At 43.4% G+C, this 24,134-nt stretch overlaps 1 protein-coding gene across 1 annotated transcript; it reads right to left on the bottom strand.

The window, feature by feature from the left end:
- Positions 1–5,597: 5,597 nt before the first annotated feature.
- On the bottom strand, positions 5,598–24,132 carry LOC309620405 (inter-alpha-trypsin inhibitor heavy chain H6-like). Its single transcript, XM_082376746.1, has 4 exons — positions 17,144–24,132; positions 15,272–15,441; positions 10,138–10,254; positions 5,598–8,720 (listed from the first exon to the last, which is right to left on the bottom strand). The coding sequence occupies exons 1-4, from the start codon at positions 17,259–17,261 to the stop codon at positions 8,664–8,666; spliced, it is 462 nt and encodes a 153-aa protein (XP_082232872.1). The 5' UTR covers positions 17,262–24,132; the 3' UTR covers positions 5,598–8,663.
- Between the last annotated feature and the right edge of the window lie 2 nt (positions 24,133–24,134).

Below are 24,134 nucleotides of genomic sequence, written 5' to 3'. Positions count from 1 at the left end.
TTTTTCTCTTTTTATTTATTTATTTTTTTGATGGTTCTTTTTTGTTGTTATTATTGAGAAATACTGACATACAACATTTTCAGTTTTAGGTGTACAACATAATGATTCGATACATGTATATATTGTGAAATGATCACCAAACTAAGTCCAGTCAACACCCATTACCACATATAATTACAATTTTTTTCCCTTGTGATTAGATCCCTGAAGATCTACTCTCCTAGCAACCTTCAAATATACAATACAGTACTATTAACTACAGTTATCATGCTGTCATTACATCTGCAACACTCATTTATTTTATAACTGGAAGTTTACCCTTTGTCCACATTTACCCATTTCACTCATACCCCAGCAGTGTCTAAACTAGAATACCAGTACCCCTGGAAATGCATGAAAACATCCTTACATCACTGAAGGATTTTTTGAGAAGTCAATTTCAAGAATCTCAAGAAGCCTTTCTCACAATTAATCTGTGTAAGAATGAGCTTATGTTCATAATAATAATTATCTTACTTTACAAAAGAAGTATATATTCCTCATCCAACCCAAATATTAGCACGATACTTTCCCCTGGGTTATATTTCCAGAGCATCAAACAAGAGCATAAATTAAAATGCTAGTTTGGGAGAAATCTGCTTTAACAATAAATCAAAGCACACTAACCCATAGGGCTTCCTATCTTGCTTAGTAAGACTTAGCATTAGATATTGGATATTTTGGCCCGCATTAGGGTATTCTGAGTTCAGAACAGATGAATCAATATAAATTAGTGAGGATTTTTCTTTTCAATATAAATAGAATACATATTTAATATATGTTATATATTTATGTATAATGGAATATTTGGGAGACTCCCAAATTTTTTGAGATACACTGACTGAAACCTACAGATAAATGATGTTTTTTATTCAATTAAGTATTAAAACCAAATTTGTCAAATCATATAATTAAATATTCCTGTTAGTTAATTCTCATCTTATAAATGTTTACTATTTCTTACCTAATTTTATCAAAAAATAAGTGTATTCAGATATAGAGAACAAACCAGTGGTTACCAGTGGGGAGAGGGGGGAGGGGCAAGGTAGGTAGGGGTAAGGGAGTGGGAGGTAAACACTACTGGGTGTAAGGTAGGCTACAAGGATGTATTGTTCAACACAGGGAATATAGACAATATTTTGTAATAACTGTAAATGGAGTATAACCTCTAAACATTTTATAAAAAATTAAAAATTCAAAAAAGTCATAAAAAAGTATATTTATATTTATGGTGAAAAATCACAAACAACTTAAAAACTGTAAGTAGGTTGATTTTTTTTCAAAATTCTTGTAGAGAATATACTAACACAAATGTATAAAGAAAGGGTTGTGCTCATCTTTAAGTGAGTGTGAGCAGTGACCATAGTTTTATTTGGCAAGCACTATATTTAAAAATTTTTTAAACCTGAATGTATTTAGGTAGGGTTGGGGGGAGGCATACTCTCTTGAATTCTTCACCACAGAGCCTTCCACTCCCTATTATTAGCACTTAGCTCAGTTAATTCATTTACTATTCCTGTATGGCCCCTCTTGGGCTTTGAGTTTACAACTCCTATAAAGATATAGTATGTGTTTGGAATAATACTAGGAGGTAGTTGTTGAGAGTCAATTCTCCAAGGGTCTCTAACATTTATGCACATCTTGCAACTGATGCACATTTTCCCTTTATTCATACTATCTTTTTTTTTTCACACACACACACTGTATTTTATTTTTACAAGAGATAAATAGACTGACACCAAGCATTGTACATGGATGACCACAACAAAAGCAACAATGATTGCAATTACCAAACATGAAACACACTCATACTATGTCATAATATTGACATTCAGTCCAGTAATCCTCCACTGTAACAGCTCCTTTACTTTGCAGTGAAAATTGATTTGTATATTCTTTGCCTCTGAGTCCTTGTGGGATTTTTTTTTTAAATTCAGACAGAAAGTCACAAAAATTATACTCATCCTCATCAGTTCACTCAATCCCATGTAATTAATTTTTTTTTCATCTTGATCTTTTGTTAGCACTTTTATGAGTTCATCAGTTTTTCATTAGAGTTCTGAAAATGTTTATTCATTCAGTTCAGCAGTACAGTCAGTTACCAGAAACCTGTACTTGTCAGAGTCTTTTCCATGAATTTCTTAAAGATGAAACCCTTTTATAGGAACATATTTGCAAAAGCATCAGAGTACACACAGAACTGTCTGTAAATGACAAAAGACTTAAAAATGACCACAGTTAAAAATTTGATGAAAGTTCATAATAATGCAGTTGACAAGAAAATTAGTTATTTCTGAGATATACATTGTAAGGTAATAACTAGGATTATGACTTATAACATTATACCAGAACATATAAGATTTTTAGAAATTTCATGTAATGTCTAAAACATTTATATTAACATATTCCCATACAAATAACCCAATGAAAGTTTAGTATTAGTTGTTTTGTTTGTTTGTTTTTTATACTGCAGGTTCTTATTAGGCATCAATTTTATACACATCAGTGTATACAAGTCAATCCCAATCGCCCAATTCAGCACACCACCATCCCCACCCCACCGCAGTTTTCCCCCTTGGTGTCCATATGTCCGTTCTCTACATCTGTGTCTCAACTTCTGCCCTGCAAACCAGCTCATCTGTACCATTCTTCTAGGTTCCACATACATGCGTTAATATACGATATTTGTTTTTCGCTTTCTGACTTACTTCACTCTATATGACAGTCTCTAGATCCATCCACGTCTCAACAAATGACTCAATTTCGTTCCATTTTATGGCTGAGTAATATTCCATTGTATATATGTACCACAACTTCTTTATCCATTCGGCTGTTGATGGGCATTTAGGTTGCTTCCATGACCTGGCTATTGTAAATAGTGCTGCAATGAACATTCGGGTGCATGTGTCTTTTTGAATTACGGTTTTCTCTGGGTATATGCCCAGTAGTGGGATTGCTGGGTCATATGGTAATTCTATTTTTAGTTTTTTAAGGAACCTCCATATTGTTCTCCATAGTGGCTGTATCCATTTACATTCCCACCAACAGTGCAAGAGGGTTCCCTTTTCTCCACACACTCTCCAGCATTTGTTGTTTGTAGATTTTCTGATGATGCCCATTCTAACTGGTGTGAGGTGATACCTCATTGTAGTTTTGATTTGCATTTGTCTAATAATTAGTGATGTTGAGCATCTTTTCATGTGCTTCATGGCCGTCTGTATGTCTTCTTTGGAGAAATGTCTATTTAGGTGTTCTGCCCATTTTTGAATTGGGGTGTTTTCTTCTTTAATATTGAGCTGAATGAGCTGTTTATATATTTTGGAGATTAATCCTTTGTCCGTTGATTCGTTTGCAAATATTTTCTCCCATTCTGAGGGTTGTCTTTTTGTCTTGTTTATGGTTTCCTTTGCTGTGCAAAAGCTTTGAAGTTTCATTAGGTCCCATTTGTTTATTTTTGTTTTTATTTCTATTACTCTAGGAGGTGGATCCAAAAAGATCTTGCTGTGATTTATGTCAAAGAGTGTTCTTCCTATGTTTTCCTCTAAGAGTTTTATAGTGTCCAGGCTTACATTTAGGTCTCGAATCCATTTTGAGTTTATTTTTGTGTATGGTGTTAGGGAGTATTCTAATTTCATTCTTTTACATGTAGCTGTCCAGTTTTCCCAGCACCACTTATTGAAGAGACTGTCTTTTCTCCATTGTATATCTTTGCCTCCTTTGTCATAGATTAGTTGACCATAGGTGTGTGGGTTTATCTCTGGGCTTTCTATCTTGTTCCATTGATCTATGTTTCTGTTTTTGTGCCAGTACCATATTGTCTTGATTACTGTGGCTTTGTAGTATAGTCTGAAGTCAGGGAGTCTGATTTCTCCAGCTCCGTTATTTTCCCTCAAGACTGCTTTGGCTATTCGGGGTCTTTTGTGTCTCCATACAAATTTTAAGATGATTTGTTCTAGTTCCGTAAAAAATGCCATTGGTAATTTCATAGGGATTGCATTTAATCTGTAGATTGCTTTGGGTAGTATAGTCATTTTCACAATGTTGATTCTTCCAATCCAAGAACATGGTATATCTCTCCATCTGTTGGTATCATCTTTAATTTCTTTCATCAGTATCTTATAGTTTTCTGCATACAGGTCTTTTGTCTCCCTAGGTAGGTTTATTCCTAGGTACTTTATTCTTTTTGTTGCAATGGTAAATGGGAGTGTTTCCATAATTTCTCTTTCAGATTTTTCATCATTAGTGTATAGGAATGCAAGAGATTTCTGTGCATTAATTTTGTATCCTGCAACTTTACCATATTCATTAATTAGCTCTAGCAGTTTTCTGGTGGCAGCTTTAGGATTCTCTATGTATAATATCATGTCATCCACAAACAGTGACAGTTTTACTTCTTCTTTTCCAATTTGTATTCCTTTTATTTCTTTTTCTTCTCTGATTGCCATGGCTAGGACTTCCAGAACTATGTTGAATAATAGTGGTGAGAGTGGACATCCTTGTCTCATTCCTGATCTTAGAGGAAATGCTTTCTGTTTTTCACCATTGAGAATGATGTTGGCTGTGGGTTTGTCATATATGGCTTTTATTATGTTGAGGTAGGTTCCCTCTATGCCCACTTTCTGGAGAGTTTTTATCAGAAATGGGTGTTGAATTTTGTCAAAAGCTTTTTCTGCATCTATTGAGATGATCATATGGTTTTTCTTCTTCAATTTGTTAATATGGTGTATCACATTGATTGATTTGCGTATATTGAAGAATCCTTGCATCCCTGGGATAAATCCCACTTGATCGTGGTGTATGATCCTTTTAATGTGTTGTTGGATTCTGTTTGCTAGTATTTTGTTGAGGATTTTTGCATCTATATTCATCAGTGATATTGGTCTGTAATTTTCTTTCTTTGTAGTGTCTTTCTCTGGTTTTGGTATCAGGGTGATGGTGGCCTCATAGAATGAGTTTGGGAGTGTTCCTTCCTCTGCAATTTTTTGGAAGAGTTTGAGAAGGATAGGTGTTAGCTCTTCTCTAAATGTTTGATAGAATTCACCTGTGAAGCCATCTGGTCCTGGACTTTTGTTTGTTGGAAGATTTTTAATCACAGTTTCAATTTCATTACTTGTGATTGGTCTGTTCATATTTTCTGCTTCTTCCTGGTTCAGTCTTCGAAGGTTATACCTTTCTAAGAATTTGTCCATTTCTTCCAGGTTGTCCATTTTATTGGCATAAAGTTGCTTGTAGTAGTCTCTTAGGATGCTTTGTATTTCTGCAGTGTCTGTTGTAACTTCTCCTTCTTCATTTCTGATTTTATTGAGTTGAGTCCTCTCCCTCTTTTTCTTGATGAGTCTGGCTAATGGCTTATCAATTTTGTTTATCTTCTCAAAGAACCAGCTTTTAGTTTTATTGATCTTTGCTATTGTTTTCTTTGTTTCTATTTCATTTATTTCTGCTCTGATCTTTATGATTTATTTCCTTCTACTAACTTTGGGTTTTGTTTGTTCTTCTTTCTCTAGTTTCTTTAGGTGTAAGGCTAGATTATTTACTTGAGATTTTTTTTGTTTCTTTAGGTAGGCTTGGATAGCTATAAACTTCCCTCTTAGAACTGCTTTTGCTGCATCCCAAAGGTTTTGGGTCGTCGTGTTTTCATTGTCATTTGTCTCTAGGTATTTTTTGATTTCCTCTTTGATTTCTTCAGTGATCTCTTGGTTATTTAGTAACGTATTGTTTAGCCTCCATGTGTTTGTCTTTTTTACATTTTTTTCCCTGTAATTCATTTCTAATCTCATAGCATTGTGGTCAGAAAAGATGCTTGATATGATTTCAATTTTCTTAAATTTACTGAGGCTTGATTTGTGACCCAAGATGTGATCTATCCTGGAGAATGTTCCGTGCGCACTTGAGAAGAACGTGTAATCTGCTGTTTTTGGATGGACTGTGCTATAAATATCAATTAAATCTATCTGGTCTATTGTGTCATTTAAAGCTTCTGTTTCCTTATTTATTTTCATCTTGGATGATCTGTCCATTGGTGTAAGTGAGATGTTAAAGTCCCCCACTATTATTGTGTTACTGTCAATTTCCTCTTTTATGGCTGTTAGCAGTTGCCTTATGTATTGAGGTGCTCCTATGTTGGGTGCATATATATTTATAATTGTTACATCTTCTTCTTGGATTGATCCCTTTATCATTATGTAGTGTCCTTCTTTGTCTCTTGTAACATTCTTTACTTTAAAGTCTATTTTATCTGATATGAGTATAGCTACTCCAGCTTTCTTTTGATTTCCATTTGCATGGAATATCTTTTTCCATCCCCTCACTTTCAGTCTGTATGTGTCCCTAGGTCTAAAGTGGGTCTCTTGTAGACAGCATATATATGGGTCTTGTTTTCGTATCCATTCAGCAAGCTTGTGTCTTTTGGTTGGAGCATTTAATCCATTCACGTTTAAGGTAATTATCGATATGTATGTTCCTATGACCATTTTCTTAATTGTTTTGGATTTGTTTTTGTAGGTCCTTTTCTTCTCTTGTGTTTCCCACTTAGAGAAATTCCTTTAGCATTTGTTGTAGAGCTGGTTTGGTGGTGCTGAATTCTCTTAGCTTTTGCTTGTCTGTAAAGCTTTTGATTTCTCCATCAAATCTAAATGAGATCCTTGCCGGGTAGAGTAATCTTGGTTGTAGGTTCTTCCCTTTCATCACTTTAACTATATCATGCCACTCCCTTCTGGCTTGTAGAGTTTCTGCTGAGAAATCAGCTGTTAATCTTATGGGAGTTCCCTTGTATGTTATTTGTCATTTTTCCCTTGCTGCTTTCAATAATTTTTCTTTGCCTTTAATTTTTGCCACTTTGATTACTATGTGTCTCGGTGTGTTTCTCCTTGGGTTTATCCTGTATGGGACTCTCTGCACTTCCTGGACTTGGGTGGCTATTTCCTTTCCCATGTTAGGGAATTTTTCGACTATAATCTCTTCAAATATTTTCTCTGGCCCTTTCTCTCTCTCTTCTCCTTCTGAGACCCCTATAATGCGAATGTTGTTGCATTTAATGTTGTCCCAGAGGTCTCTTAGGCTGTCTTGATTTCTTTTCATTCTTTTTTCTTTAGTCTGTTCTGCAGCAGTGAATTCCACCGTTCTGTCTTCCAGGTCACTTATCCGTTCTTCTGCCTCAGTTATTCTGCTATTGATTCCTTCTAGTGTAGTTTTCATTTCAGTTATTGTATTGGTCATCTCTGTTTGTTTGTTCTTTAATTCTTCTAGGTCTTTGTTAATCATTTCTTGCATCTTCTCAATCTTTGCCTCCATTCTTATTCCGAGGTCCTGGATCATCTTCACTATCATTTTTCTGAATTCTTTTTCTGGAAGGTTGCCTATCTCAACTTCATTTAGTTGTTTTTCTGGGGTTTTTTCTTGTTCCTTCATCTGATATATAGCCCTCTGCCTTTTCATCTTGTCTATCTTTCTGTAACTGTGGGTTTTTTTCCACAGGCTGCAGGATTGTAGTTTTTCTTGCTTCTGCTGTCTGTCCTCTGGTGGGTGAGGCTATCTAGGAGGCTTGATGGGAGGCTCTGGTGGTGGGTAGAGCTGACTGTTGCTGTGGTGGTCAGAGCTCCGTAACACTTTAATCCACTTGACTGTTGATAGGTGGGGCTGGGTTCCCTCCCTGTTGGTTGTTTTGCCTGAGGCAACCCAACAGTGGAGCCTACCTGGGCTCTTTGGTTGGGTTAATGGCAGACTCTGGGAGGGCTCACGCCAAGGAGTACTTCCCAGAGCCTCTGCTGCCGGTGTCCTTGTCCCCCCAGTGAAACAGAGCCACCCCCCGCCTCTGCAGGACACCCCCCAACACCAGCAGGAAGTCTGGTTCAGTCTCCCCCAGGGTCACTGCTCCTTCCCCTTGGTCCCGATGTGCACACTACTTTGTGTGTGCCCTCCAAGAGTGGGGTCTCTCTTTCCCCCAGTCCTTTCGAAGTCCTGCAATCAATTCCCACTAGGCTTCAAAGTCTGATTCTCTAGGAATTCCTCCTCCCATTGCCGGACCCCCAGGTTGGGAAGCCTTACGTGGGGCTCAGAACCTTCACTCCAGTGGGTGGACTTCTGTGGTATAAGTGTTCGCCAGTCTGTGAGTCACCCACCCAGCAGTTATGGGATTTGATTTTACTGTGATTGCGCCCCTCCTACCGTCTCACTGTGGCTTTTCCTCTGTCCTTGGATGTGGGGTATCCTCCTTGGTGAGTTCCAGTGTCTTCCTGTCAATGATTGTCCAGCAGCCAGTTGTGATTCTGGTGCTCTCGCAAGAGGGAGTGAGAGCACGTCCTCCTACTCCGCCATCTTGGTTAATCTCTTACCTTAATTTCTGAAGAACATTTTGGCTGGGTACAGAACATAGCTTGGGATTTTTTTTTTATATATAATTCCTTTAAAAAAGTCATTGCATTGCCTATGACTTCCATAGTTTCTTTTCAAAGTTCATTTCTAAGATGTATTGCTATTTCCTAAAGATAATAATTCTTTCTCGATGCTCTTGACATTTTTTCACTTCCATTGGTTTTAAACAGCTTGCTCATGGTGTACCTAGGTCTAGTTTTCTTTCTGTTTTCCCTAACTGGTATTCTCTAAGCTATTAGAATCTATATATTAATTTATTTAATCATTATCACTTTTATGTGGACTCTAAAATCTGGCACAAATGAACATATCTACAAAAGAGAAACAGAATAAGAGACATAGAGGATAGACATGGTGCAAAGGGGAAGGGGGACGAGGGAAGGAATGACTGGGAGTGTAGTATTAGCAAATGTAAATTATTTATAGGATGGGTAAACAGCAAGGTCCTACTGTATAGCACAGGGAACTATATTTAATATCCTGTGATAAACCATAATGGAAAAGAATATTTTAAAAAAAGAATGTATATATGTGCATAACTGAGTCACTTTGCTGTACAGCAGAGATTGGCACAACACTGTAAATCAACTATACTCCAATAAATAATAAATAAATTTTAATAAATAAAAATAAAATTTATTTCCTCATTTGGCTTTCTGACACATGTTTATAACTCTTTACTATATTATTTTCATTATCTTGGGTGTCTTTGCCTCAATTAAGGTACTTTCTAGTGATCTCTTGAACTCACTAATGCTGATTTCTAAAACTAAAAAAATAACATACCCAAAATTAGGTAATCACTAAATATATTTAACAGTAGACTGGATATGAAGACAGGGTTAGTCAAAAGATACTATGGTTAAGTGGCTGAAAAATCACTCTGGCCCAGGATATCTAGGCTTAGGGATTTGGAACTTATGATGTGAAAAAAGAAATCCTAACCTTCCACAGTTTAATGTCCAATAACTTCATGAGATCTTAAGCACCCAGGTACCCAAGATGCTAAAATTCAGGGGATATTGCATCCCATAGCTTTGCTCCAAAGAATTATGTGGTTCTTTCAGTAACAAAGGCTATACTGCCAAAGGATATCAGAACTTTATAATTCTAGAACCACAGAGTACTATGGTTTGAAACGCTGCTTCCAGAACTTTATGGATTCAGGCTCTAAAGTCAAAATCTCTTTGGCCTATGGCTCCAGGATTCTGTTTCAAGGGTGCTCTTGTAGGTGGGGTACAAGACTGAAGCCTAGATGGACCCAGGACTCTATGGCTTCTAAGCACTATAAGGCCAGTGCACTGTATTCTTCTGACTATATAGTCAAACAAAACCAAGCAAAACAAAGCTGTGGTCCCTTGACAGTTCTGGATCTAAAATGACTACAGTTTTAATGTTTTTGACTCAGGCTTTATGATGCCAGAGTACTCTAGCCCAAAGTCTCTATGACTCTGGGCCTTTATGAGACCTGGAGGTTTGTGGTTGAGGCTCATGATGGGTTCAGGCCCCATAGTCCTATGTTTCAGTGTTCCTAGGATTCTGTGGCTCCATGTCTACATGGCTCCTGATATGTAAGGTACCAAGACTCTAAGGTAGGCCTAGGCCTATAAGGTCCAAAGGTGATGGGATGGCAGGGTGTCTTGTCTCAGGGAACCACTGTACCAGCACTCTCTGCTTTCTGAGCTTTCTAAATCAAGAGCTAGGAACGATCCCCAGGGTCCTTGTTACCTGCTTCATTTTGGTACCAAACATGGAGCCGCTCGCATCAATAACAAGCACCACGTTTTTCTCAACAGGTGGAAGGCTTCTGGGTGCAAAGTAATGAACAAAATAGCCATCGCAAATCTGGAAAAAAAGAAGTGGAATCAACAAAAACTGTGAAAGCCAGTCTAAATCAAGTCCCCTCTTATTTTGCTGCATAAAACCCTGCTCTTTTCCTTCCTAGGCCTTATCACTGTTGCTATTAAATAGGCATTTGTGGGATTGTTTGCTCAATGTCCATCTCCTCCACCAGAAGTGTATCTCTGCTGGTCAGGCTGCCAGCCCAGGGCCTGCCCCTGAGCTGTGGAGAAAATGAGACTGGCTTGTGGCCCAAGGCTCCAGGGATCAGGATCTCTGTAATATGTGAGTTCCTGTCTGTGAGAGCTGGGCTTGCATAGTCTTGAGGGCCCCTAGGGACGTTTTGCCTGGGCTCCAGGAACTGAGAGTGTTGTTTTAACCTCCCTCTATAGAGTGAGCCTGAGGCCCGGCTCCATTGCTGCCAGGGGCTGGGAGTTTGCAGGGCCTCCCTCTCCTCCTTAAACCTCCTTTCTGCTGTTGCTGGGCAGAGCAGGGAGGGGAGGAGGGAGCAGAGGCTGAGTGAGCTATTTGTTCAGAGGGGATTGGTTAGACCAGGTGCAGATGCCTTGGGCTATCGGGGATATGATTGGCTGCTGACCCCCTTCCCCCACTCCATCTCTCCTTCTGCAGAGCCTGGGGCCTGGGACAGTTGAGGGAAGCGGAGGGGGAAGCTGGAAGGGCCCCCAGGACCAGTGGCAGCTCAGCCTAAGGAAGTATAGGCTTGCTGAGGGTCTGTGCTGCCCAGGAGCCTGAAGCAAGTTCTGTCCTGGGATAACCAGCTTATTCTCCTCTCAGCCCTTCAGGCATTCTCTGGTCACAAAGCTGGACACACTATCTCCTCCCGTCTTGGAGGGCGGGAGGGGGGTGGTGGAGAGCAGGAAGGAGATGGGAGGACATCTTGCTCTTCCCCTCCACCCCAGCCTTTGAATTAATTCACAAGCACAAGCGTAGGTTTTGTCTGCACTTTTTCCTGGCACTCTACAGCAGTTCCCCAAGTCCTGGGTCAACCATCCTGCAATTGCCCACGCCACAGGCAGAGTCCAGCTGTCCTTCTGTGTTCTTCCCATACCTGGGTAGGTGAGAGCTTCTGGGAAAATCACATTCCTACCTCTCCATGGTCCCAGGCTCACCAGTGGCCCCACACCTCACATCCTATTATATAAACCAGAGGCATGACCCAGGTCACCAACCTCTCACACTCCCTTCAGCTGTCATGCCACCCCATTCTCAGGAAATGCCTCCCCTCCCTCCTCATGAAAAAATTAAGGGCACCAGGCCATGTCCCTTGGACTGCCCACCCCACCCTTGCACAGGGTCCACACACCTATATGCCTCCTCCCTCTACTGAAAGACAAAACAATCCTTCCCTGACCCCATGCATGCCCAGCCTCCAGTACCTCCTCCACCAGCCAGACTCCTACTCTCCAACCCAGCCCATGCACCCGACTGGGTCTTCTTTAGAGTTTAAAAATGTTAGGGTTTCCCTGGTGGCGCAGTGGTTGAGAGTCTGCCTGCCAATGCAGGGGACATGGGTTTGGGCCCTGGTCTGGGAGGATCCCACATGCTGCGGAGCAACTGGGCCCGTAAGCCACAACTACTGAGCCTGCGCGTCTGGAGCCTGTGCTCCGCAATAAGAGAGGCCACGATAGTGAGAGGCCCGCGCACCGCGATGAAGAGTGGCCCCCGCTCGCCACAACTGGAGAAAGCCCTCGCACAGAGGCGAAGACCCAGCACAGCCAGAAATAAATAAATAAATAAATAAATAAATAAATTTAACAAAATTATGTTGGTGTCTTTTCCATCCACTAAGACAACCTCCATTCATCCCGATCCCACCCAAACTTCAAATCAGCTCCTTTCTTCCCAGTAGCATGCCAAGGTAATGAACTCGACAGCTGTAATGCTCTTCTCACCTCCGGTTTACTCCTCTGCCCACTGCAGACTGGCTTCCAGCCCCACCGCTGATCCATCTCTCACCAAAGGTAGCAACGACCAGTTGGTTGGAAAACTCAGTGGGTGTGTTTCAGTTCTCATCAGACTGCACCTCCCTGATATATTATTTCACAATTGACAATCACTTCTGGTCCTCAGAAGAATCATTTCCCCTGAGATTCAGAGATGATGAACGCTCCTTATTCTCCTACCAGCTCTCAGGCCCATCGGATTCAGTCTCTTTCTTCAGCTGCATTTCCCCCCCCTGTCCCTTAAACAGTGTTGCCTAATATTTGTCTGTCATGGCATGCAAAGAAAATGATTACGTTTGTGTAGCACAGTGGAGGGAAGTGGTGGGGATTTAGAGCCCTGAATAGGCTGATGGCAGCTCGTGGGGCCAGATACCCCAAGGGCTGTGGAGATCAATAGCTCCTAGACTGGGAAGCTCTACCTTAGCAACTGCCGTCCTGGATCTGTTCTTCCGACTCTATACATTTGGCCTGGGTCAACTCCCTAGCTCTCTTGGATTCAACCCCTGAATCTCCACTGCTGATCCCACAGCTCTTTCCCCAGTCCAATGCTCTTCACTCTTCCCCCTCCACAACTTCATACCCACTCACCATTGGACCTGTTCCCTTGGATGGCTGAAGCCTCCAATGTATGCTGCTCAAACAACAAATTCATTACCTTCCTCCCGTCTCACCCTTGCGTGTCTTTGTCATTTAGAGGCACCATCATGCACATGGTCACTCCAGACACAAACCTGAGTGTCACCCCTGAATCCTCCTGTGTCCCTCACTCCTCACATCCAACCAGCCACAAATTCATGCTGGTTTGATCTGCTGGATATGTCTCAGGTCCACCCCTTCTCGCCATCCCAAACTAACGAAGCCCAAATTTAGGGCTCCTTTCCCTCGGGTTTCCCTGTTTCTCCTGGGGCCCCTCCCATCCATGCATCGTTGTAGCAGCTGCACGGTCTGGTCTTTCAAAACACAAACCTCATAGTGTCATTCCCTCTCAGGGCTCCCTGGGCATGTTCAACATAAATTTTATGTTCCTTATCAAGCCCCTGCAGCACTCATGGCCTTCAATCTCACCTCTTAGCATTTCTTGGGCCTCAAATCAACACTCCAGGAACTCCAATCTACTTGTAGTTCCCTACACACCCCTGGATATTTCCAGCCTCCATTCTCTGTATCATGCAGCCCTCAGTTTACTAGACTGCCTTTGCCTTCTGAGAGCCCCCTTCCCAACTTGGTACACTTCTTTGAATTCTTTAAGACCCAGGTCAGGCTCCCTGACCTCCTCACCCCTCATGATGGCTTCCATCATACTTATGTTGTCATTGACAAAGCGCTTCTCATCTTGCGTCATTCTCGTGTCTCTCTGTTTCACCTGGAGACAGTGAATAAGATCTGTGTGTGATTCACTTCAGGGTTCCTGACATCAGCCAGCAGTGGGCATACCGGATTAGGTGCCCATGGAGTGAATGTGTTGGGCTTTGAAAGGCGGGCATACTCATGTAAAATGGGAGGTGAATTGAGGGGTTCTTGGTTGGGGGATGCAGGAATCATAGCACACAGTGGATGGGAGTATCAGTCGTACTATTTAATGCCTAGTTCCGTCTGTTCTATCTGTATCTTTACTCCAGGCAATGGTGGGAGAGGTAAAGAATGAACAAGCAGACAAATGCCTCAGTTCACACGTGCGTGCGCACACACACACACACACACACACACCCCAGAACACCAGGTTAAGGCCCTGCTGCCACCTACTGGCATGATACCCTCAGCTCCTATTCTGAGAGGGTGAATTCCTTCTATTCCCCTTACACATCAGGCCTCTGTTATACCTCTGTGCCTCTGCATATGCTATCCCCCTCTCTCTGCATGCCCTCCCGTTCATCCTATCGGTCCAGGTGGAGGTAAAGTCTATTCAGTTTTCCTATGCTAACTTAAAGGCCAACTCGTTCAGGAAGGCTCTCGTGAAACCCTCCTCAGTGGTATCCATACGTAACCCATTACAGATTTATACACAGCCCTTAGAACCTTTTATGACTGCTCTGGCTCTATGTATTGGGTTACCTCAGGATGGGACATTTCCAAAGGGAGATTACGGCTGTGTCCAACTCATTCCTGACTTCCCAGAGTCACTGAGGGCAGGACTGGGCTAGAGCAGTTTCCTGCTTGATGGAGATGAGTCCACATATGAATGAGTAAGTAAGTGCATGAGGAGAGGTGTAACCAAAGCACTATACTAGCCCAGAGCAGAGAGAGGAATTGTACGTGGGGTGGGGTCATCATGGAGGTGGCCCTGAAGCAAGGTTTTCAGGGATGAGGAGGACACTCACCAGTGGAGAAAGGAGGGAGAAGACATTCCCAGGGCGGCAGATAGTATGAGCACATAATCAGGCACAGATGACTGGCGGGTGCAGGTGATTTGGGACATTGGTGTGTGGTGTGGCATGGTGTGAGGCAGCTGGAGGATGGTTTGTGTGCTGGAGGCAGTGAGAGGTGTGGTGGGAGAAGCAGGCTGGGACCAGACATCTCAGGCTGCCATGCAATTGTTGTTGTCAAGCCAAGGGTCCCGGATCAGCCTCTACCCCTTTGGTAGAGCGTGGGACCTCTGCACGTTCTTCGTGAGTGTGTGAGCTCAGAATTTAAGGGCTCCCTGTTTAGGCAAATGGCTCAAGTGAGGCAAAAAGAATTTTTAAAACTTAGAGACATCCAGAAAGCCCAAGAGAACATGAGAGTATCAGAGCTGCAGAAAGTGGGAGAGACTAATCACTGGCCAATGGTTGCCTTTCCAAAAGGTCTGGTTAAGAGTGGGCTATGACTTGCTTCAGTTAGGAATGTATTCAACTGGATCTTGATTCAGTTTATACAGTTCCGGGTCTCCAACTCTTTGGGGGACATATGTGCTTCACCAGGTGTGAAGTCATGTGTCGCTACACACCGTCCTGTCCGTGTTCACTAGTCCTCACTGATCCCTAGGGAGAAACAAACGCGCACCTTGTGGAGGCCAGCGCCTTGTTTCCCAGGCCTGTCTGACTCCAGAGCCCATGCTCTTTCCATTCTCCTGGCCCTCTCACCTGCACGTCTCCAACGATGTCCTCCATGACTACATCATACTGGACCACGAAGTCGGCCCTGATGCCTGAACTGGAGAAGGCAGACTGGTCTTGCAGTGTCACGCAGACGGTAATTCGGACACTGGTCTCTGCCCTCTCAATCCTGGTGGATGGGGGCGAGTCAGCCTCACCTGCATGGGTGGGGAGGGGGTAGGTGGGATGGAGAGCTCGCCAGGCAGAAAGCCAGGTAAAGGGACATCAAAAGAGGCAATATCTGGGGAGGGTGAGAAGTAAGCCCTGCACCACCTGCTGCTCCTTTTGCCTGCAACGCCCCTCCACCTGCCCAAATGCTACATTCCTCTCCCAATCCTACAACCAGCTCCCCCTACTCTGCCTCTTCCACGAGCCCAGCCTGACAGACCCAGCCCCCACTCAGCTCCCAGGCTCTGGCAGCCTGGCCCTCACTCACAACTTCATCCTGGCTCATTTGCCATCCATCCCGGGAGCCCAGTCTCTGGAGGAGTGTCACGTCCCCAGGAGCCTGGATCTCCTCCCGGAGAGACCGTGTCGTGTGTGTTGTGGAGAGAGACAGATACACAGTCAGGGCCTCGGTCTCCTCCCATGCCCCTTACTGCTGTGGGAAACTGCAGCCCAGCAACGTTCTCTTCTAGATAGAATTTCATGTGTTTTCTTCCCCCTCTGGCTTCTTGACTCTCAGAATCACGTGTGTGAATAAGACTTTTAGCGCCTCATGAAATCACAGATGAACTTCTGGTCCCGGATGTTTGCTGAGCTGGCCACAAGATCAACTCCTCTGGAATTTCAGCCCAAGACAAATGTCCATTTAGACATGCCTCTGTGCCTCCTTTTTTCCAGAAAATGGAAACTAGGGAATTCTGCTCCCCGCCCCCCTTTCCTGCTACAGCTGTCAGGAAGCTTAGGGGCAAACTGAGCCCCCATACTCTCTGAGGCGCCTGCTTACATACATTCCCTTGGCTTCCTTCCTTTCAGAGGTCTTTGTTCTGTTTTATCCCCACAGGATTGGCTCTCCCCTCCGTTTTAACCTTTAAGGAGAAGGGGGGGAGGGAGCTGCCATTTATAGCTCAGGGTTTAAGCGTGCAGGCTCCAAGGACTCAGATGCTGCCTGTGGGCCCTTGGACAAGTTATTCACACTCTCTAAGCCTCAGGCTCCTCATCTGTAGCACAGGAAGGATAATAGCTCCTCTTTCATAGACAGTGTTTGTGCGAATTCAATGAGATCATTTATGTGAAGCATTTGGAACCATACTTGGATCTTAGTAAGTGCTCGATAATGCTAATGATTACAATTATCATCAGGTCTTCATTACTCTGTACCGGTGATTTGCAGAGAGGAATTTTCTCAAATTCTCACAGTGGTCCTGGGCCATCGATTGCATGTCGCCATCGTACAGACGGGAAAAGTGAAGCAGAGCCAGTGAGTGATTTGCCTGCTGCCCCACCTTTGGAGAAGGTCAAAGCTGGGATTTGAACCCAGGTCTGTGTCTGTCTCTCTCCTGTCTGTATTCCATACTGTCTCTCTGGGTCAGCAGGGTCCAAGTAGGTAGGACATCCGAAGCTAAACAGTTTAGTGAGAGTGGCCACATGACATGGGTGATTTCTCTGTGCCTGTCCACTTGTCCCTCAGCGGAGGCGTCTAGGCCGGATCAGTGGTTCTCCAATCTGACTGGACATCAAGTTCACTTGCAAATGGGTCAAAAAGATAGGTTCCTGGGCCCCTCCCCAACCTATTGAAGCAGACTCCAGGAGGGTGGGGTCCAGGAATCTGTATTCTGACAACTCACATAGCGATTCTACTGTAGCCAGTGTGGCCTTCAAACACCTTGAGATGAAAACAAACAAACAAACAAACACCTTGAGATGAAGTTTGAAGCAAGCCTGGCAGCCAGGATGTCTCTCTGGCATACAGGGCCTGAGATGATGTCCTCTGGGGCAGCCTGCACTTCACACTGTCCTCCCATTGCCCTTCCATTCTCAGTGGTGATTCCAGAGGAAAGCAAGTGTGGCCTCTGCATCCCTTAGTAGAATAAATAGGAAAAGGTTACTGATCAACTCATTCAGTCATTCACTCATTCACATTTACTGATTCATTCATGCATTTGCTCACATTACATTCACCCCCTCTTTCCTTTACTCACACATTCAGTCATTCCCCTTTTCTTTCCCATTTACTCTCTTCATCAGTCAGAATGCCATCAAAAAGCAGATGGCTCACTCAATCAGTAAGCTGAAGATAAATTAGCGAAGACATAAGTCTCCTGGGGCACAAAGTACTCTGTGTGCTACCCGTCTACTATCTAACGTGACGCTCACGAAGACCAGGTTGGGTGAGCTAATGCTCTTCGCATGTTACAGGCAGCAGGCATGAAGCCACAGAGGGCCAGGGACATGCCCCAGGCCACACAAGGACCCTGTGAGGGAGCCGGGGTAGTTTAACCCTTGTCGCCTGTCTCCCAGTCAGGACTCCTTCCACCAGAGCACACTGACTGCTGACTGGTATTCCATAATTAGCATGCGTGTACACAATGCCTATATTTGTACATAAAAATGTGTGCCTGTAACTGTACATTTGTGCAGATGTTCCTCACACAACATCTGTGATTAATAACATGCCTATATGCAGAAGAAGGGTGAATCACTTGCTCATCTGGGCTCCCACAAATGCAAGTGGTTCCTTTTGGTGCTGTCACTGTTTCCCCTCACTGTTCTTGAGAACAGGCCACCCCAGTACCCAGCATGGGCCATGAACACTGTAGTCACTAGCAGAGGTTTGTGGAATGAACAAGTAAATGTCTGAGTGAGTTGAGTGAGCGTCTGTGACAGATTGGGATGATGCGTGGGGCCTGTGACAAGCCCCAAGCAGAGAATCAAAGCACAAGTTTCTAGAGTTTTGGAGCATAAGCCATGCTCTTTGTCAAATAATTACCCTCCTTTTGAGAAACAGCTCCTGGCACCTGATGATTGAGTTAACAAAGTTAAATCACTGGCCCTGGTAGAGTTTGAACACCTAACCATGGGACCCCAAGTGACCACGCAAACTGAGCTGCCCATCCTAAGCTTGGTGCCATCTGATCCACCAAGCCATAAATTTGGACAGGCAATAACAACACTCCAGGGTTTCCCTGGTGGCGCAGTTGTTGAGAGTCTGCCTGCCAATGCAGGGGACACGGGTTCGAGCCCTGGTCTGGGAAGATCCCACATGCCACGGAGCAACTAAGCCCGTGTGCCACAACTACTGAGCCTGCGCGTCTGGAGACTGTTCTCCGCAACAACAGAGGCCGTGATAGTGAGAGGCCCGCGCACCGCGATGAAGAGTGGCCCCCGCTCGCCGCAACTAGAGAAAGCCCTCGCACAGAAACGAAGACCCAAAACAGCAAAAATAAATAAATAAATAAATAAATAAAGTTCCTACCAAAATTCTAAAAAAATAAATAAATAAAATAACAACATTCCATCACCAAAGAGTAGCGGTATAAATAAAGTCAGTCTGGAGCAGGTCCGGAAAGCAAAAGCGAGTTATAGGAGGCACAAACTCCCATAGTCCTTACTCATGCCACATTGCTTGCTCTCCTTCAGCTCACTTCTAGGCCCTTGTGGTGAGTTCCCAATAACCAGCTCACTGAAGAAGAAAAAACCCAGGAGCATGGTTTGCAGATGATGCTGTATGATAAGTAGGAACTAACCGGAAGTTAACAGCCCCACTTAGATGTGACCCTGATGGGAAGTAAGGAAGGGAAATTCTCCTAGGAGGCAAAACTCGGAGCTGTGCGTCTGGTTGATCTCTTAATTCAGAAAGTGACCTGGCCGGGGCACTGATCAATGCCAATTAACAGTCTTGTCAGATGGTCAGACACTGGGAAGGAACAAGATTGGAGAACTGAGCAATAACAACAAGGCAGCAAAATACTTAGAGAGCACTTATTACGTGTAAGGCACAGTCTAATTGCTTTGCGTACGTATATATGAGGAGTAAGTGAACGGATCTCTCGGAATGGGCTGAGTGTGAGAATATTTGTGTCTCGTGTGAATGCTTACAAAAGGGAGCATGATGACCCAGCCTGTGGAAATCTGTCAACCTCTTTCTCTAGACATTCCAGTGCTTGTTAGATGAGCCAGTGAACAAAACTGCCATTGTAGAAGGGATGGATGTTATGCAGGGATTTGACATGGATTTACCATCACATGGGTTGACTTGGCTACCAACACTGTTGAGTGCCCAATTTCTCAACAGCAGAAACCCCAATATGTCACCATTTCCTGGGGAGACCAACAAGTCCTTGGATGATGGAGGGATTGGACCTCTTCCATCAGGGAGTGGGCATCAATTTATCCTTATGGAAATAATCACATATTCTGGAATGGATTTGCCTTCCCTGGTGCTTTTACCAGCACCACCATCCTTGGATTTTCTAATTACTTTATACACTTTGTACATCATTGAGATATCCCATACAATTTTTTTTTCTGGTCGAGGAACACATTTCACAGTGAAAGAGGTAAGACAAATGGTCTAACAACGATGGGTGATCACCCATAAGCAACCGCCTTTGCAGAAGGGTGGGATGGCCTATGGAAGATTTAGTTCTGGTAACAGTTAGGAAACAACACTTTGTGAGGTCTGGGGGCCATCCTGCAGAATTCAGTGTGTTCTGTGAATCAACAACCAATATATGATGCTCTTTCTCCCATAAACAGAATACATAGGTCTAGAAATCAAAGGATGGAAATGGGAATGGCACCTCTCATCACTTCACTTAGTGAAACAATTGCAAAAATTTGATTCACAGGAAGTTGAGACTTCCACCTGGCCATTTGGAGTTCCTCATGACATTGAACCAATAGGCAAAGAAAAGGGTGTTTACTATGTGGCTGGGATGAGTGGTCCCAACTATCAAGGGGAAATAGGGAATCTCTCTGCTACACAATGGGGTAGGGAAGAGCATGTCTGGAACTCAGGAGATTCATTGCATGATCCTAGCACTGCCATGTTCAGTGGCAAAAGGTCAATGCATATTACAGCCAGCCAATACAGGTAGGACCCCCAAGAGCTCAGATTCCACACAGTCATTGTGGAGGCAACCTCTAGGGTCTCAGGAGCATAATACACAACTTGCAGTTCAGGATTGCTCGACCCACTGGAGCAGGGCTTAATCTACCTTCTATATATGAATATATGAGTCCCAGGAAATCCCCTAGTACCTTCATCCACATCATACACAGTGATGATCCAAAGATTATCCAAATGATACAATACCCATACACTCACAGGACATGGTGGTTCAACGTACAATCTAGTTCATAGCTTGTAGCATATCTAGAATGGGTTGCGAGGTAGGTAGAAAAGGAAAGGACATCACCCAAAAATTCCTAGACTGGAGGCTGGAGATAGTAGGTAATAAGATTTGGGGTGATCTCCTTTTGAAGGGATGAATGGCAATTGTACATGGATTAATAGTATTATGTTGAACCAAAGCATTTTTGAAAGTGTAAGTTTGGAGAAAAATATTGTTATCCATTTTGTTTTCACAAATGGTTGGTCTCTAGTAGATATTTGTTTTCTTTTCCTCCCTCCCTCCCTTCCTTTCTTTTCTTCCTCTCATTCCCCCTCCCTCTCTCTCTCTCTTCTTCCCCACACCCCACTCAGCATTCATTCTACCTTGTTTTATTGAGTCCAGGTGAAATGTTGCTGTAGGGTTTCTATTCTCAATGCAGGGGTAAAGGGCAGATAGGATGGTGGGTAATCACCCCCCAAGGGAGTGAAAATTGGTCTTTGTGGGGGACAAAAATCACAAAAAACTTTCACAAAAATTACAATAGTTTGTGGCCCTCTAAAGCTCAGCCCTGCCTGAGGAATCTTACTCTTTAATATTTAATTTCTGTTACTGGATTTTCTTGGGTTTCACATGAGAAACAATGAGGAAAATACACAAAATGTATGCAAGATCAACACTACAGAACCATGGCAAATAGATGGCTATGATTGGAAGACTTTCAATCTATTGCTCATTCTTGCAGAAGTGACCTGCTTGTGCCTGTTGGCTGCCATTGACTGCCTTTATGTTTGATCCTCAGTGGCTCTGTGTGTTGTTTGGGCTTTGAGAATTAAAGAAAAATGGCTTTTATTTAATTCTACAAAAGTTATTCAATCTATCACTAATTATGTCAAGTACTGAAAAGAAAAATGTTGATGATACCTGAATGAATATCCAGCAGCTAGTTAAGTTTTCTCATATCCAGCAACACTTAAAAGTTAATTACACTAAAAATAATTTTTAAGAAATTAATTTAAAACTTCATTTGTTTTACTTCTGCTGAAAAAATAAGTTTTGAATAGTATTTTAAAATTTTGATTACACTGCTAATATCATCAGTTATATAAATTGCTAATTTACATATGTACTCTGATATCTTACAGTGTAAATAGGTTACATTTAAAGTTGCTCAGCAAATAAAGTTAAATGTTCATAGCTTTTACAAATTGTTAAACTTTTAAACATTTTATTTAGTCATTATAAACCCTGTATTGAATAAAATATCTTCTTATGTATAAAGTGCAAATGTACATAGTTATTAAATAGATATACAGTTTATCTGTGGTATTCAAATTTCATGGGGGGTAGCAATTAGGACAAAAATGTCTAAATAGGCTTCTTGGGGAGTGATAATAAAAAATAGATAAACTGCTCTAGGGGCTTTTCCCACTCCTAGCCAAATGGAGGATATATGATACATTCTAGAATTATTTGGAATTAATGATATACTGTGGGAGTTCTTTCATTGTAGTAGTGGCCTCCAAGCTGATAAAGGTGACAAAAAACATGAACCAGGGTCTATCCCCATTTCCCCTGGCACTCCCTCTTCCTAGTTCTGGCCACTCCCCACTTGCCTGGAACTGGACTTGATTTCTTCCTCCCTGCCTCACATGCCTTCAGTCCTTACACTTGGGTAGTGAGAAAAAGTCCATCACTTGTCCTGTCAAGGTCTAAGCTTTGTAGGAAAGGAGAAGAGGTAGGGAGCCCTGCAAACCTAGTGGTCTGCAGAGGGAAGGTAAGTGGGAAGGTCAGAGTTCTTCATGACTGATTCACCCTTATCTCTATCAAGCACTTTGAACTAAATTTTTATTAGAATCATAGTCCCCAAGTTCCTTGTCACCCCTCACCATCACCGCCCCCCCAACCCATTCCATTTTCAGATGGACATAACCTGGAAGTCTGAGAGGGCCCTGGACGTGGTACCCACCCACTAGAGAGTCCTTCCTAGGTCTAAGCTGCCTCTGGCCTTGTCTACCTCTCCCAGGTACTATCCACCCCGAGGGGACCATGGCCTATGGAATTAATCGAAGAACCTTTGCCTCCAGTGAAGAACACCTCGGCAGCAAAAGCAGGTCTCAATTCATGACCACAGGCAAGTAACTAACTTGCTCCAGGTGCAGCTTTTTCTTTTTTAGATCTTGTTCCCTAAGCAGCAAACCTTGTTCCTTTACTGCTTACAGAGTCTACAGGAGGGGAAAGGCAGCTGTTACTAGAGCCTCATTGTCTGCAAGACTCTGTCCCAGATAAGGAGTCTGGTAATGTGGCAATTAGATGATGAGAGCTTCCTGGAAAGAAAGGTCCAGGGAAATACTCCCCAAAACAGGGCAAAGGTGGATCTCTGATTGCCTGCGGGCCGCATGCCTTAGTGGGCACTGGAGCTGGGAGGACATCTTCAACTACACGAGGGGACTTTGGCACTTGCCTCACAGTGCTCTTCCCTACCCCAACTCCTGCCTCCATCCTGGGTGATTTCACTGTCCAAATGGATAACCCAACCAATACCCCATCTTCCCAGGCCATTGACCCCTCATGTCTAGGAACCATCACCTTCTCTCCCGTTTAACCACCTACTCCTTGGACCTTCCCATCACCCAGAGTTCTCTCTGCTGTCTTCTTAAATATAATCATCCCATTGTCTGACCATCTGACTAGTGCCCCAGTTTATCCTTCCAGTTCTCTCAACATTCCTTCCCAGACACCTAGAACATGGCACGTAGCAAGCACTTAGTATATTCACTTAATGTTCTGCCTTGTTCATAGACTTCAGAGACTCCTGTCCACAAACCCCTGCACTGTCTCCCAGTCTGTCACACAATCTCATCTTCCTCACCAAGCCTGCCTGGGTCCCATGGTCCATCTCTTCCACCATTCTGTGAACCTACTATGTGTCAGACACTGTGGATACAGTAACGAAGATTCAGACTCACACTCACTGCCCTTGGTCTTGTCCTTATTCCACAACCAAACAACAGAACGAAAACCTTGGAATAAACTAACACTCATCTTGATTCCTACAAGATTACTGAGCACCTTGCCACGGGGAAGGGGTCTCCCAAAAACCATGGGCTCCATGCTCTACTGGGGCCTCCCCACTGCCTAACATCCTTCCACAGTCCCCTCTCCAAGTCCTTTCTGTACAGTCCCTTCCCACAGGTCCTCCCCACCCACCTCCTCAGGGACTGGGCTGCACGAGTCAGCCTTCAACATCTCCCTGTCTTTTGGCTCCTGCCTGCCCAATCTCTCTCTTTCCCAAGAAAATCCCTACTTGTTCCTGTATCTCCCTTTAGCTACCTCCCTCTCCCTCTTTCTTGTCTCACCCAAATTTCTCAAAAGGAGAGTCTATACTTGTTCAATCTCCTCTATTTTTCTGCTCCAGACTTGCCCACCTCAGGGCTCTTCTTCGAAGTGTGCCCTCTATGCCTACAATCCCCATGACTCCTCACACCACTGCAATCCTGCCTGCTCTATAGGCTAGAGATGGGGCCCAACCTATCCCAGAGAAACATGCTAATTTTGCTCTACTGAATTTGACA

This window comes from Balaenoptera borealis (assembly GCF_965194805.1).
Source record: "Balaenoptera borealis genome assembly, chromosome: X".
NCBI lineage: Eukaryota > Metazoa > Chordata > Mammalia > Artiodactyla > Balaenopteridae > Balaenoptera > Balaenoptera borealis.
The sequence above is the reverse complement of the archived record's forward strand: the minus strand, read 5'-3'. Positions and strand labels throughout refer to the sequence as shown.